This window comes from Cryptomeria japonica, chromosome 5 (genome assembly GCF_030272615.1).
Source record: "Cryptomeria japonica chromosome 5, Sugi_1.0, whole genome shotgun sequence".
NCBI lineage: Eukaryota > Viridiplantae > Streptophyta > Pinopsida > Cupressales > Cupressaceae > Cryptomeria > Cryptomeria japonica.
In genome coordinates, this window is record NC_081409.1 from 590,521,246 (window position 1) to 590,534,989 (window position 13,744).

The 13,744-nt window shown below is 35.9% G+C and overlaps 1 protein-coding gene across 1 annotated transcript in view; it reads left to right on the forward strand.

The window, feature by feature from the left end:
• Positions 1–8,617: 8,617 nt before the first annotated feature.
• The window catches only part of LOC131029531 (uncharacterized), a 53,191-nt gene continuing 48,064 nt past the window's right edge, over positions 8,618–13,744 (forward strand). The window contains exon 1 of the mRNA XM_057960038.2: positions 8,618–9,943. Within this exon, the coding sequence (XP_057816021.2) occupies positions 9,847–9,943 (97 nt within the window). The 5' untranslated portion in view covers positions 8,618–9,846. The remainder of the gene's footprint in view (positions 9,944–13,744) is intronic.

Below are 13,744 nucleotides of genomic sequence, written 5' to 3' on the forward strand. Positions count from 1 at the left end.
TTCTTCAAGTCATCCATTCACAAAGAACTTGTTTAAAAGATAAAAAATGTCGTTTTGATGGTAGAGCACAGGGTTTGGCTTCTTTGCTTATGCATGTTGTTGTGAAAGTGCTTAGTGTTGTGAATCTATTAGATGATGCTTTGAATTCCTTGACCTTTTTGAAGAATCTTAGAATTGTAAGAAAATAAACTTTGACTATTTAAAAGTAGTTCAAATTACTCAAGACTTTTATTTAAACCTCATGAAAATGTTGGAAAACCTTAAATAACCCATAATTAAGGGTGCCTTGAGGTTGCAAGTGCTTTCACTTAGCCTCCTCTAAATTCAATGTGTTTTTGATGGACAGATGAAAAAAGGATATGTTCTACAAGTCGAATTCTCAATCTAGATGCTTCTCATACTAGTTTGACTTTAGATAGCATAATGGTTGGCAAAGGTTTGCCTTTATAAATCTCCAATTATTAGTACTTGTCGTAGGCAATACTATTGCATTCACTTAAGCCTAATTAATTGATTATTTTGACCAAACAAAAGTGATTATTATTTTTATTTTCAAAATAAATTTTATTTTTATAAAGTTGAGATTTATATTTTTAAAGTATAAATTATTTATCTACACTATGATTGGATGAAAAAAATTGGTGTTATAGCAACAAATTTATAGGAATGATAGATTTTATAGGTTTTTTAATATTTATTTATATTTAAAAAATAAATGTCTATTTCAAATAGCTTTTTCTAAATTTTTATTCATCATCTTGTTACTAGAGTGGTTTTTCTATTAAAAAAAAAAACCAATTATTGTATCTTTTATAATTATAATTTTTTTGAAATCATTCTATTTTTTCATACTTTTTGAAAATCATAATTTTTTTAAATCATTTTAATAAATACAATATGATTTTATAGTATTTAATCATAAATTTAAATATTTTTTTATTTAGTCAATAAAAAATACCTATTTTCACTCTATTGTTTATACTATATAATTTTGTGATTATTAATAGTTATTTTATTAAGATCAATTATAATCAATAGTACATATATATAATTTTAAACTAATAATTAATAATTAAGTTTAAGATAAATTTTATAATTATAATTATAATTATATATATATATATATATATATATATATATATTAATTATATTAGAATTATATTCATTTTTTTTTAATTCTTAATTATTTCTTTATATTAATTATCAAAAAAGATTTACAGTGTCTGTATCGTGTCTGAATAACAAAGCAACTTCATAAAACAACCCATAAACCTGAAATTCCTAGCCCCATTCACCCAAAATATATTTACTATTCTTTACAATATGGGCTCTAAACCCCTATACACCATACAATATCAAATTACTAACATAACATAACTCCTACACCACAATTCCCTTCCCATGGTCCTTTGTTGCCATTTCTCCCACCTCACTAGGTCCCTCACTTTGGATCTCCGAATTCGAGGATGTGCCTCCCTGCAAGAGTCTACACTGTAAGATCTAACATGTTTTACATGCTTCCTTTCAGGAGGAGTGGTTTCCTCTACTTGGTCCTAGTTTTCTTCCCTTGATATCCACTTCGCCACCTCATCCCGCACCATTTGAGCTTCCCTGCACTTAAGAAATTCCTATATACCTCAATGTAAACCAATTTGAGTAGAAGCTCGCCTGACTTCTTTGTTGCCATTAATGCTCCATAGGAGGAAGGGCCTAAGAGATGGAATGAATTCGCCTACATGTAGCCAATCTCCACACGGACATGCGAACCCTTCCCCTTGACGTGCCATTCCAATTAGGTTTGCTAAACCCCAACACCAATCATCCTTCACACTTGTGCATGAGCCAGAAAACAAAGTCACTCATCTCAAACTCTAAACACCAAGCCATGAATAGGGCCTTCAAGTATTCATCCCCCAGAACAATTTTTACCCTATTAAAAAATGTTGGCTTTGTGATCTTGAAAATGTGAGTTAGGCGTTCATCAGAAATCCTTCCCTAGAATGCCACCATGGGTTTGGCGATTTGCAAGGAAAAGTTCGCCTGCATCGTGCCACCTTCCTTCACACACAAGAATAGATAGTCTTCTTCATGTTGGTACACATACAAACTCTGCATCGCTTGATGCCTAAAATCATAATGAAACTCGCCATCAGTCCACATCAGTAATTAAAGCCATTGCCAGCTTGTTATATGCCAAGCAATAAATTCAGTTGGAAATCCATAAGCCACCTCTTCGCTATGTGCGCATGGAGTAATCATTGTAATTAGAAACTTGCCCTCTCGCATGTAGGAAATCAATCAACTTGCAATATTCTAAGGGCAGGTCCCCATGTGACTGCTAAGCTTATTTTTTCTAGCAGCCACTGCTCAATATTTTTAGGAGCAATTTATATAGTTGGTGGCCCCATGGATATTTAATTTTACTGCTTATCTTTGAAGCAATTACCTTAAATTTTAGTTTTAGATGAAAAAATGTATGTAATAATTTTGGAGTAAATTTAGGAGAAAGTATTGGGGGCAAATAAAAAGGAGGGAAAGAAATTTGTGGAGCCACATATCATTTTTCTCAATAAGCAGTTGCTGCTTATTTTCAGCCCCCCCCCTTTTTTTCAAAGCTTATTTTTAATTTCTAAGCAGCAGCTGCTCCACTAAAATAGGGAGAGATTCCAATTTATCCAATTCCCCTAAATAAAAATTTGCATGGGGACACATCAGCTGCTTAAATTTAAGCAGATAATGCACTTAAGTAACCTCATGGGGACAAGGGGTAATAGAGACATCGTATCTGCCAACCACACACAAGTTAATCTCCTTGGCTGCGCTTTTCTCAAACCTCCACCTCATCCAATCCATGCCCACTATGAACTTCAAGCTTGCTTCGAACCTCCCTCCTTGTCCTGTCGCAGGGGTCATATTAGTTTCCTACGCAACATCATAGCCGCTCGAGCATGACTATCAATTAATGCAATCTTTTACTCATGATCTATCCATTAAATTTATTAATCACGACCTACACCAAATTAAACCAACCTCCTCATCCCTTAATGGATAATTATATTTGTTTAAATTTAAATTTGTTACTTTCTTAGCCCATGTCCTACAACATCTTAGAGTCCACGTCAAACCACTTTAGTTCTCCAATTTGGAGGGATAATGCCATGCTGGTTTGATTATTGGCGTTGGTATTGCCTTCCCAGTAGCACATGGGAAATTTTAAAGTTATTTAAGATAAGCAACATTCTCTTAATAATTTGGATGAATTTATCTATTTTCCAATTGTCCACACACCCTTTCAAAATTGCATTCACCTTAATCTATGAATCCCCTTCGAGGTGGAGGTTATTCACGTTCAACTTTTTTTTCCATACAGATAGAAAGGAAGGTTGCATATGCTTATGCTTCATTGTTAGAGCCCCAACCTAATCTTTGACTACAACAAGCTACTATTCTTCCCTTGCAATCCTTTGCCACATAACTTGCACCTGTTGGACTTGGATTCTCTTTTGCAACACCATTGAAATTCACCTTGATCCAATCTTGATCTGGTGGTGTCCAATTTGTTAGCCTAACTTCACTATGCAAAGGGTGAAGATATATTCATATTTTCACTATAATGTTTATGTTTTTTTTTAATTGATAAAAGTTGTAGTATTTATATTGATAATAAAATTTTACATAGTCACTTACAAAAATTCCCAAGTCATATCATATAACTTTCCTCCTAATCACCCCTATCTAGCAAGTGCAAGAGACAATTGCAAAGTCTACAAGATCCAACCAACCAAATACTCTATCTGTTCCTATGCCCCAACATTCTTTTACTTCAAATACTAGGACCAATACTAAAAGACAAAACATACATACTGTTGGTGTAAACTATGTCTCATAATTACACTTTACTTAAGTTGACTTAGGATAATGCATTCATCATAGTTTGCATATGAGACACGTAGGGAATTGCACATCTAGGGAATATATTTGTAGAAGAAATTCCACCTTTGGTGGTGTTATCTTGTTATCACATTTTCATATCCACTTATAGTGGAATGATAATTCCACCTTCAGTGAGTGATCTACCTTTAGTGCAATTATCTATTATTGCTCCTACCTACCCCTACCTACCCTTGTATCTCATTGGACCACATGTCATGATTATGTGCTCTCATTTCCTTGTGGCCTTGCCTTTATAAGCAGACTCATGTTCATTGTATAGTTGATCGATTTTTGCATCTTGATGAGAATATAAATTGTTCTTGTCTATCTTTGTCTCTGTTGTGTTGTGCTATTCATTGGCCTCTAGATCTTGGTTATTACTGGCAAATTCTCACATGGTATCAGAGCTTATAGGGTGCTATGGATAGCTATTTGAGAGAAATTTGATGCAATTTGGGGTTTTGTATTTTGGAGCTTTGTATTGTAGGTCAATATTGGAGCTTGTTGGGCCAAATATAAGGCTACCATTAGATTGAAGAGGTTTGAGAAAGCTAGAATCGTCTTTTGTTTCATCCAAATCTGACACCGGAGGCCAAATCTAGAGCTATTTTGATGGTGGTGTTATAAGTGCGGTTGTTGTTGCACCAAAAAACTGACCTGTTAATGCCTGATACAACCACTAGACTTATAAAATCCATAGGAGGCAGTTAAGCCATGTCACAAACCTAAGCGCTACGTTGCACAACACAAGGAGACCAAGGCCGCACACCTTGTAACAGGTGGAGGGTGGTTACCTGACCCGTGAGCGATCTACAATTTTGGAGCACTTTGGGAAAAATTTGACATCACCGTTGTGCTCAAGAAGGCCCAAGAACCCCAAAATCGATTGTCAATTTGTCAAAATCGGACACCGACACCCCGAGTTGAGAAAAACTACCCCCCACACCAACCCTCAAAAGGAGCAAGACCCTTCAAAGCCTTTTCAGGAAATCGATTTTGGATGTGTGTTGCACAACTGATAGCTTTTGTCCAAAAAGTTGGACCAAGAGAACAAGCATGAATCATGCAGCTAGCCATCTCCTTAAGGGTTCTATTCTTCCTTTCTGCAACACCATTTTGTTATGGAGTGTAGGCAATTGAGTTTTGAAGATCAATCCCCTCAAGGGTACAAAACTCCTCAAGTCTATTACTCACATATTCCCTTCCATTGTCTGTGCCAAGAATCTTAACTAGCTTCTCTAATTGTTTCTCAACATGAGCCTTGAAGGCTAGAAATTTGTCAAACACTTAACTAAGAGTAAGCTTCATTAGTTGCGAGCTCTCTTGGGGGTGCGAGATACTTCATCAAGGGGGGGGGGGGGGGGGGCTTTTTCCTCTCTTAACATTTTGTCCTTCCTCTTTGAGAGCTTTGTTGTGTGCTCATCTCTCTTTTGGGGGGGAGTTTTTTCCCACTAGGTTTTCTACCTTTCTCCATTTGTGAGAGATTGCGTTGCATTTGTTCATGGGTACCTAACATGGCCTAGTAGCTAGGACCCATCTTGCATTATTAGCTTGAGTCTACATTAAGAACTAACCTTTAGTTGTTTGAGGATTCACCCTCAACCCTACCCCTGATGAGCCAATTGTAAGGAAGTTAAGTAGCGGAAACAACTTCCTACACTAACCTTGAGAGGAGGGTAATGCAAAACTTTTTCAGATCATTACAACAGTTATAGAAAATAGAAATAGATATAATAACATTCATACCATAACACAATGATTTACGTGGGGAAAACCCTTTCAGGAGAAAAACCCCACCCTCCAAAAGCAGCTCAATATTTTATTCAGCAATCAAAAACAGATTACAACATACTTGCAGAGCAAGCTCTTCGCAGGAGTAGCACTAAATAGAGATTCAAAGGCAACTCAATAGCCATAGGACTCTTACACACCACCTCTATCTCTCACACCTCATAAATAGGAGATACAATACAAGAAACAGTCAAACGGTATTACAAAACCATGGGCTAAAACCACCCAATAAGGTGTAGCCGACCTTATCTTCCTTCTAGATGCCCTATGACATGTTAAAGAACACATCAACACGTGTCGCTCCCTTTTTACAGCTCATTTATGTATTCGATACAAATTATTTTTCCTATTTCAAGAGTACAAACTTCTGGAGGCCATAACTTGAGAACCGGGTGTCCGATTGACGAACCGTTTGAAGCGCCGGAAAGCTCGCGAAGTGCTCTATCACCTCGTAACCCGCTTCACCAATTATGGCCACTTTTTAGGGCGTTTCAGAGCCTCTAAATTCCCCAAAATTAAGTTTAAACATTTTATTGCACCCCTCCAAGACGAAAACTTTAATATCTTCAAAACTAGCCGTGACCTTGCGACGCAACTTTATCGGAATGCTTATCTAGCCAACCAGAAGCTTCAGGGAGAGTTTCGCACCATTTCGTGCTCAAATGAAAACTTACTATAAATAGTAACCTCGCATAAATGCAAGGTTGAGACACCATTTTTCCCAACACCAATAAGTTGCCTTCCTAAAATACTGCTTCTTTTAATCCTCCTATTCATGATCTTGCAGTGCTGCTTCTCTATTTCTGAGATATTCTTTGATATGAATCCACCCATCTTGAGCTTCAACTCTTCCTACCTCATAATCATAATCAACTCCCCACACCAGGAATGGTCTCATTGGTGGCTCAAACTCAACCACTTGCACTCTTTCGCCACTATTTGTAATGAAACCTTCCCCAGGTCATGCCATCACCATGAAAGTATTGAGTGCCTCTTTCCACTCCTCCCTAATGCACTCTCTTATGACCCATTTAGTATCTTCTTTGGTTCCTACTTCCAAGCACCATGACAAAATAATTGATGCCACATCTGCATTGGTGTGATATGTGAAGGTGGATTTCATGTAGTCCTCTCCCAAGAGCATATCCATTGCACACAAAAACTGAGGATCCTTTGTTTTGAAGATATGCTTCATATGCTCCTCTGAGATAATACCCTTGAATACTCCTTGTTGCTTCATTGCACCTAGGGAGAAATTGGCATCCATAATGTGTTGCTAAGATAGAGTTTCAAACACCTTCACCCAAATGAATTGAGATGTAAACTTGTCGACACTTTAAAATGACTCAACCACATTGGTATCTCCATCTCTTAACAACTGAAGTCTTTAAATTTGTTGGTGTTGCTTCTCAGTTTGGCATATTTATGCCACGGTAGTATCTTCACCCTATCTTGTTAGCATCATAGTCGCATATGTCTACTCTCAAGTACAACTACCCTCTTTCGACTCTCTCGTTGACATCCTCCTCACCCACTTTGAATGTCACCAACTTCAAGTCCTCCCACCAAGTGATGTGATCGATGATATTCATATCACACCCCCAACTCGAAGCCTTATTGGCAATCATATTGTCCTCTCCCATGATGTGAATTATTTTGAAGTCTTGGAAGCCATGAAGTTGCTTCAAAATTAGCTTAATAAATTTGTTAATCTTCCAGTTTAAAGCCTCTCACGAGGAGATGGCATCCACTATTATCTGAGATCCTTCCAAGTGGATTTTTGAAAGTAAAAGTTGATTTGCAAGCTTAATTGCGAGCTTAGTTGCTTGTGCTTCCGCTTCATTGTTGGTTCCATCCTTGAATCTTTGGGCTCATATAGCTAAAATGATACCATACTCATTTCTTGCTATACACCCAACACCCAAGATTCTGGGGTTTCCTTGGGAGGCTCTGGCAAAGTTAATTTTAACAGATTCTTGATCTGGTTTTACCCAAACTACTTTTCTTTGGGCCCTTGGGATAGGATCAACGCTATAAGACCCATTAACAGGCCAATATTTATGTTATATTATAATTATTAATAATATTTTATTGAAGTAAGACTATAGTTAATATTACAAAAATATAACACTATAGTTAATATTACAAAAATATAATTAAAATAATATAATTTTAAAATAACAATAATTTAAAATTATAATTAATAATTACAACAAATAATTTTATTACATTACTATGAAGGCAAGTACTCGCCACTACATGACACTTTTTCAACAAAACAACAATATTATCACATGATAATACTAAAATTTTATTATTAATCCTATGAAAAATTAACAACTTTTCCTTATATTTCATTATATTTTATTTTTCAAAATAATTCAATTAAGGATTGCTATGTAAAAAACATGCGAGTAATGGACAATTGCAAAACCTAATTTTATTTTCATGAGTTTTAAAGCCCAACTTCTTTTTTTGAAATTTACCACTTGCTTTGAATACAATTTTGACAAGTTTTCAAAGCGATGTTAACTCGATGAAAGTGATGTTAACTGTGAAGTGCGACCTTTTCTCACTCAAATTTTTAATTATTTCTTCTAAAACTAGTTTTGTTTAAATTCAAAAATCACTTAATCAATATTATTTTTTCATTTATCTCCTAAAGGTTTGCCAAAAAAAGAAACAGAAAAGCCAATCCATCAATTTTGTAAAGCTTAGATGGAGTATCTTTTTCTACGCAGAGCTAATCCACCAAACTCAACCTTGTCCCTGTTTCGACACGTGGAACGGCAAGTACCGAGAGATTCTTGAAACGAAGGGGCCGCCGCCGTACTATATCATAACCGCGTCTCTAAGCCATGGTCACATGGGAGCGCTTGACCGCTAGGATGCTTTATTTCTTGTTCCTGTCTTCTTGCCTTCTAATATGGTCTCATGGTCAAGAGCGAGAAAAAATTACAATAAATCAGTAGAAATTTTAGCCGTCGTTTTAAAAAAACAGAGGAACATTACTGTAGACTATATTATTCGGGTGGCCGAAGCCTTTTGTCTTTCTGCAATACAATATACATGAAAGAGAAGTGTTTTTAGAGCAGATTGTGTCGGTGAACTTGTGATTCCGAGGGTTTTGGGGCACCCAAATTATAGGATAAGGGCACTCGAATGCTGTTTTTCAAACCCTAATGTCAAAGCGCTGAAATTTGAATGGTCTAATAGGGTTTTTGAAGGGATTCTATGTACACGTGGGGCAGTACTTGAGTGAAATTTGTCAGCACTGAAGAGTATGCCGAGGAAATAGACATGCAATAGGGCGGGGTTTTGGAATTTGTTGCAGCTTTAGGTTTTGGACTGAGCAGAGCAATTGAGGGGTTTGGAGATTTGTATTCACAGGGCAGAGAACGGCAGGGTTTTGGGTGGCTCTATTTTATTTTTTATGGTTCTCTTTTGATTTTTATGGTACCCTTTTTTGGGCGGGGTTTATTCCTCCTTTAGTATATGGAACCCAGAATAGTGCTTTGATAGGGAAGTTTACATGCGGTTCCTTTTTTATGTCTTTCTTTTTTGATTTTTTCTGTTTTGCTTTTGTTGAGAATGTTAAGATTTTGGATTACTGTTCTATGCTCTTGAGTATTGGAGTTACAATGAGTTCATTTGATTGAATAATGCAGCATATTTCGTTCCTATTATTGTCAATACCTGTGTAATCACTTTGGGCATGAGTCACTTGAGTCGAGTTTGTGACATCAATTTAGAATTAACACTCTCAGAGAGGAAGATCAGTAGGAGAAGGGTGGGGACCTTTAGGGGAGGAGAGGTAGTTAAGAGTTATAGATGCAAGGGAAATAATGCTTTGATATTGTTTATCATGGGGGACTTTTAAAAGGGGCTGTTAGTGAACAGTGCAGAGTCTTACTCTGTGACATTGAGGTTGTGGGTTAAAACTACATTCATTGCTCTGGAGATGAAATGAATTTGAGAGTTGGAGTTTGAAAGACTCCGAAAATTTTGATTCCTAGGACAATGTGGGTTAGGGCTCGTTGCTGTGGAAAGGAAGTGAATTTACTCATTGGAATTTGAGAGATTGGAGCCTTTTCCTTCTGAGGACAATGGTCTACAGCAGGTATGGATAGAAGTGAGCCTACTCTGGTTCCAGAATGGCTTAAAGGAACTAGTGGAGGAAGTGCAGGTTCTCATCATAATCTTTCTGCTTCACAATCAGGTTGGTCTTATTTTTGTTATTTTGATACAGTTTCTAAGGCAGATCAAATCCAATCATTATTTTCACAATTTGACAGATTAGGGTTGTTTTGAAACAGTAGTATAAGAGTTTTGCCTTCACGGACCGCACTTTAAGTCCTTTAATTGTTGGATCAATAGACTAAATTCTTCACGAATTTCACAGCAGCTTGATGTAGTATTCAAGAGATATTTTGAAACCCAGTAACATTCTGTTTTTTGCAAAGCGTTTGATTTCATATACGCCCTTGCACTACTCAATGCAAAGGGGCTTTGTACATGCCCAACCTTGTAAGGGTACCCTTAGGGTCCATGGGTGAAGTGTACACGATTCTCAAATTTAGTATTTGTAAGGCGTGGGCATCTGTCTTTATGTGCGTCTCTATGGGCATTTATTAAGAAGTAATAATAATTATTGAAAGAATCATGTTAGATTCAATGGGACAGCGTCTTGGGCCTTATTTAAGCAACGTAAATAAAAAATTAGCGTTATGATGATCTTTTTGGTGTGAGACAGGAATTTTGGAATTAAAATATGTTATAAGTTTATGCCAAGATTAAGAATTAGCCTAGTTTAGAAATAGATAATTTGGTTTGTTGTCTTTGTTCAAACATGGTTGGTACCAATGGGAAATTGGTTCCATTTATTATCACACGTGGTAACAAAGGTGAGTTGTTACCATTTGTTTTGAAGGACATTACTCTGCCTTTTACAGTAGTTATGGGACAGAAGTTGAATGAGCTGTGAATGTGTATTGGGTTATTGGTATTTTTGATTTCAATTGGCTTCTTTGTGTTTCGACTAGTTAATTCGATTTATTTGAGAGGTAAATTTTTCTTTTTGAAATTTTCTATAAAATTTGGATCAAGCCAGAATTGGTAACAATGGTATTTGGCAATATAAGCTATTTTATTTTTCTCTTAAAGAATTTCAGGTTGGACATTCTCACTTGATCTATCGTACTAGTTGTTGTCCTTGATCCATTATCCTTTTTGTATATTTGCATACATTAATTGATCTAGAAGGATCTACCAACAAAAATTCTTTTGGTAATGCCAAAACTACTCTCATGGCTTGCTGTACTTGTGGTTACACTATTATGGTTTTTGGTACATGAGAGCACCTCTTAGATTCTCATGGTAACACAAGGATCATCAATCCATCCCTAGCAAATGTCACACATGCTCTAGCAATGGTTTAGGGCACTCTGCACAAGATTGGGCTTTGTGGTAGCAATACTTTTCAAATCTACTTATTAGTTCTCACAGAACATCTAATATGATTCCATCACCATATCTTTCTCTAAATTATTTACGTCATTTGAAACAAATTATCCATAGTTTTCTTCTTACACAATCAATCAACTAGCACAACTTCTTTCACAAACAATCTATGTTCATTATTAATCCAAAATAATTATTTTTGAAGCATTTCATGAAAAAAATCCTTCCTCAACCTTATAGCAACTTGGAAATAAATGGAGATGAACCCAAGCAATTCAATGACTGCAGAAATCTTTCAGTTCTTCCACAAAAGCTCTTCCAAAAATCGTCAAGCTTCAAACTTGTTTTCTTCTTTCTTTAAATTGCATAATAAAAATTGGTAACTAAATTAATCCCTTTTACTTTAAAAATATCTTCCTTTTTCCTTCTCAGGACTTAAATTAGAACTTAATAAACAAAACAAAATATTATATTAAATTCTTAACAAGAGAAGATAATTTAAAAAAAATATTTTTTCCCTTTTTTTATGCAAATTCTATCTTGACGATGTCCATGATGATTGCTACATGTGACGCTCACAACTAAGGCAAAGAAATGATCAGCTAGTCCAAGCCTACATTGATGTCTCCCATGACCTCTATGAACAAGGTTAGGTTCATTTGAGTAAGAGCATCATTGAGTCCTCAAATGCTATAGCAGCGTATGACCATCCATTCAGTCTCGACTAAAGCTGGTCAAATTTAAGACAGTAGAAGACAACTAACAATGTTGTAACTATTGAGGATTTCAAGCAAAAGAGAATGTGGGCAATTTCCTCCGTGTGAAAACATTGCCTTCAAACAAGAGAAAACTATCCAAGAGAGATTAATGGTGGGACAAACAAATTCTAGCAGCCACTCCAACACTGAGTGCTATGTTCAAAATACTTTGCTTACACGAGCTAGAACAAAGGATGATGATGTCAAGTCATTAGATGGAATTATCGACCTAGATCACAACATCTTGGTCAACATTGCATGAGCAACCCCCATAATATAGGGAGTTGAAGAAGAGTGATTACTTTGGTCAGATATGGTTGCAAGGAAGCCCTTTAATTTTTTTGATTGATGGCAATAGCATGAAGAACTTGATTTTCGTAGCAGTCATTAAGAGATTGAATTTGCCAACCATGTCACATCTTTGGCCTTGGAAATTGGGATGGTTTAGCTCTTGCAACACCCAAGGTATAAGCGATACTTTCTAGTGCTACTTTTCATATGCTATTCATCTGATTAAGGAGGAGATAGTTTGTGATGTTGTTGTACCAATGGAGGTTTGTAATGTATTCCTTGGATATCCCGGCGTGCATGGTCACAAGTGTGTGTACAACACCAATCATAGTTGTTTTAGTGGGTTGTAAGACATACTAGATTCTTGAAGTGAATTCAAATTGTGCTATATAGTTGTGCATCCTCAAATTTTTGCACTTCACTTCCATTTGACTCACAATCTATAGCAGCAAAGAAAGATTAGGTTTTTCGAAACTACTTTTACACATAATTGTTCTATTCTTTCATATAGAGTGGCTCTAGTGGTTAATGTTCCACGTCAAGCCAAATGATTTACCAAGCAATAATTAGAAGTCAAGGCTTTGTACTTGCTTCCTAGACTTATTGTAGGAGACTACTACTTTACGAGAAGGGGGGACTGATCCATGAGGATTTTGAAGTAAGGTACGTGCGATAACATCAAAACCATTCTCTTGGTTTGTGGTTTTGTGGTAACACAACTTATGGTTTGTAGCATAGTTGAAAAAATTCAACTCGACAGTAACTTGATGAGCCCAAAATTTCTGAAAACTCAAGATTTGATAAAAATGGGGCAATAACTCAGCACATTTTATTGAACATTTGAAAATAGAATTTTTAAAAAATAATTTCAAAAATAACTTTTCATAATAAATGACATAAGAGAAATAAACAAATGACAGTTAAAATTTCTCTAGCAGTGTTGAATTTCACTCATTACATTTTGGTGAACCCAGCATTCTAGATAACACTCTTAAAATCATAAAACTCAAGACAGCCTATTAGCTCCACTTTTTTGGATTTTGAGATTGTCTGTTGTCAAACTATTTATGAGTTTTACAACCTAATCCTCACATTTAGATAATATAGCTCGAAAGAGCCTTAGAAATTTAAACATGACTTCCCATGCAACAAACACTCCCTTATGAACTTGTTCTGATTTTGCACATTCTCTGTACGAACGTTTCACTACTGGAATGGCTTTTGTTTCTCAAATAAATGTGCAATTTGATTCTCACTCTTCAAGATTTGACAAAAAAAATGTTTTACTACAAGGCCACCTTGCAGGTCTTCAATACTCAATTGCATGATATCGATCAATATTTGATCAATTTTTAGAGGCAATTAGAAGTGAGACTATGTTTAGTGATGTCATGCCCTTGGTTGAAGGCATTTGCAATGTTTTACAAAATCATAATGTTTGTATTGAGTTCTTGTGGGGGCTAGCACATATTATGCACAATGACGTGTCTGCTTACACTATAGTTATTGCA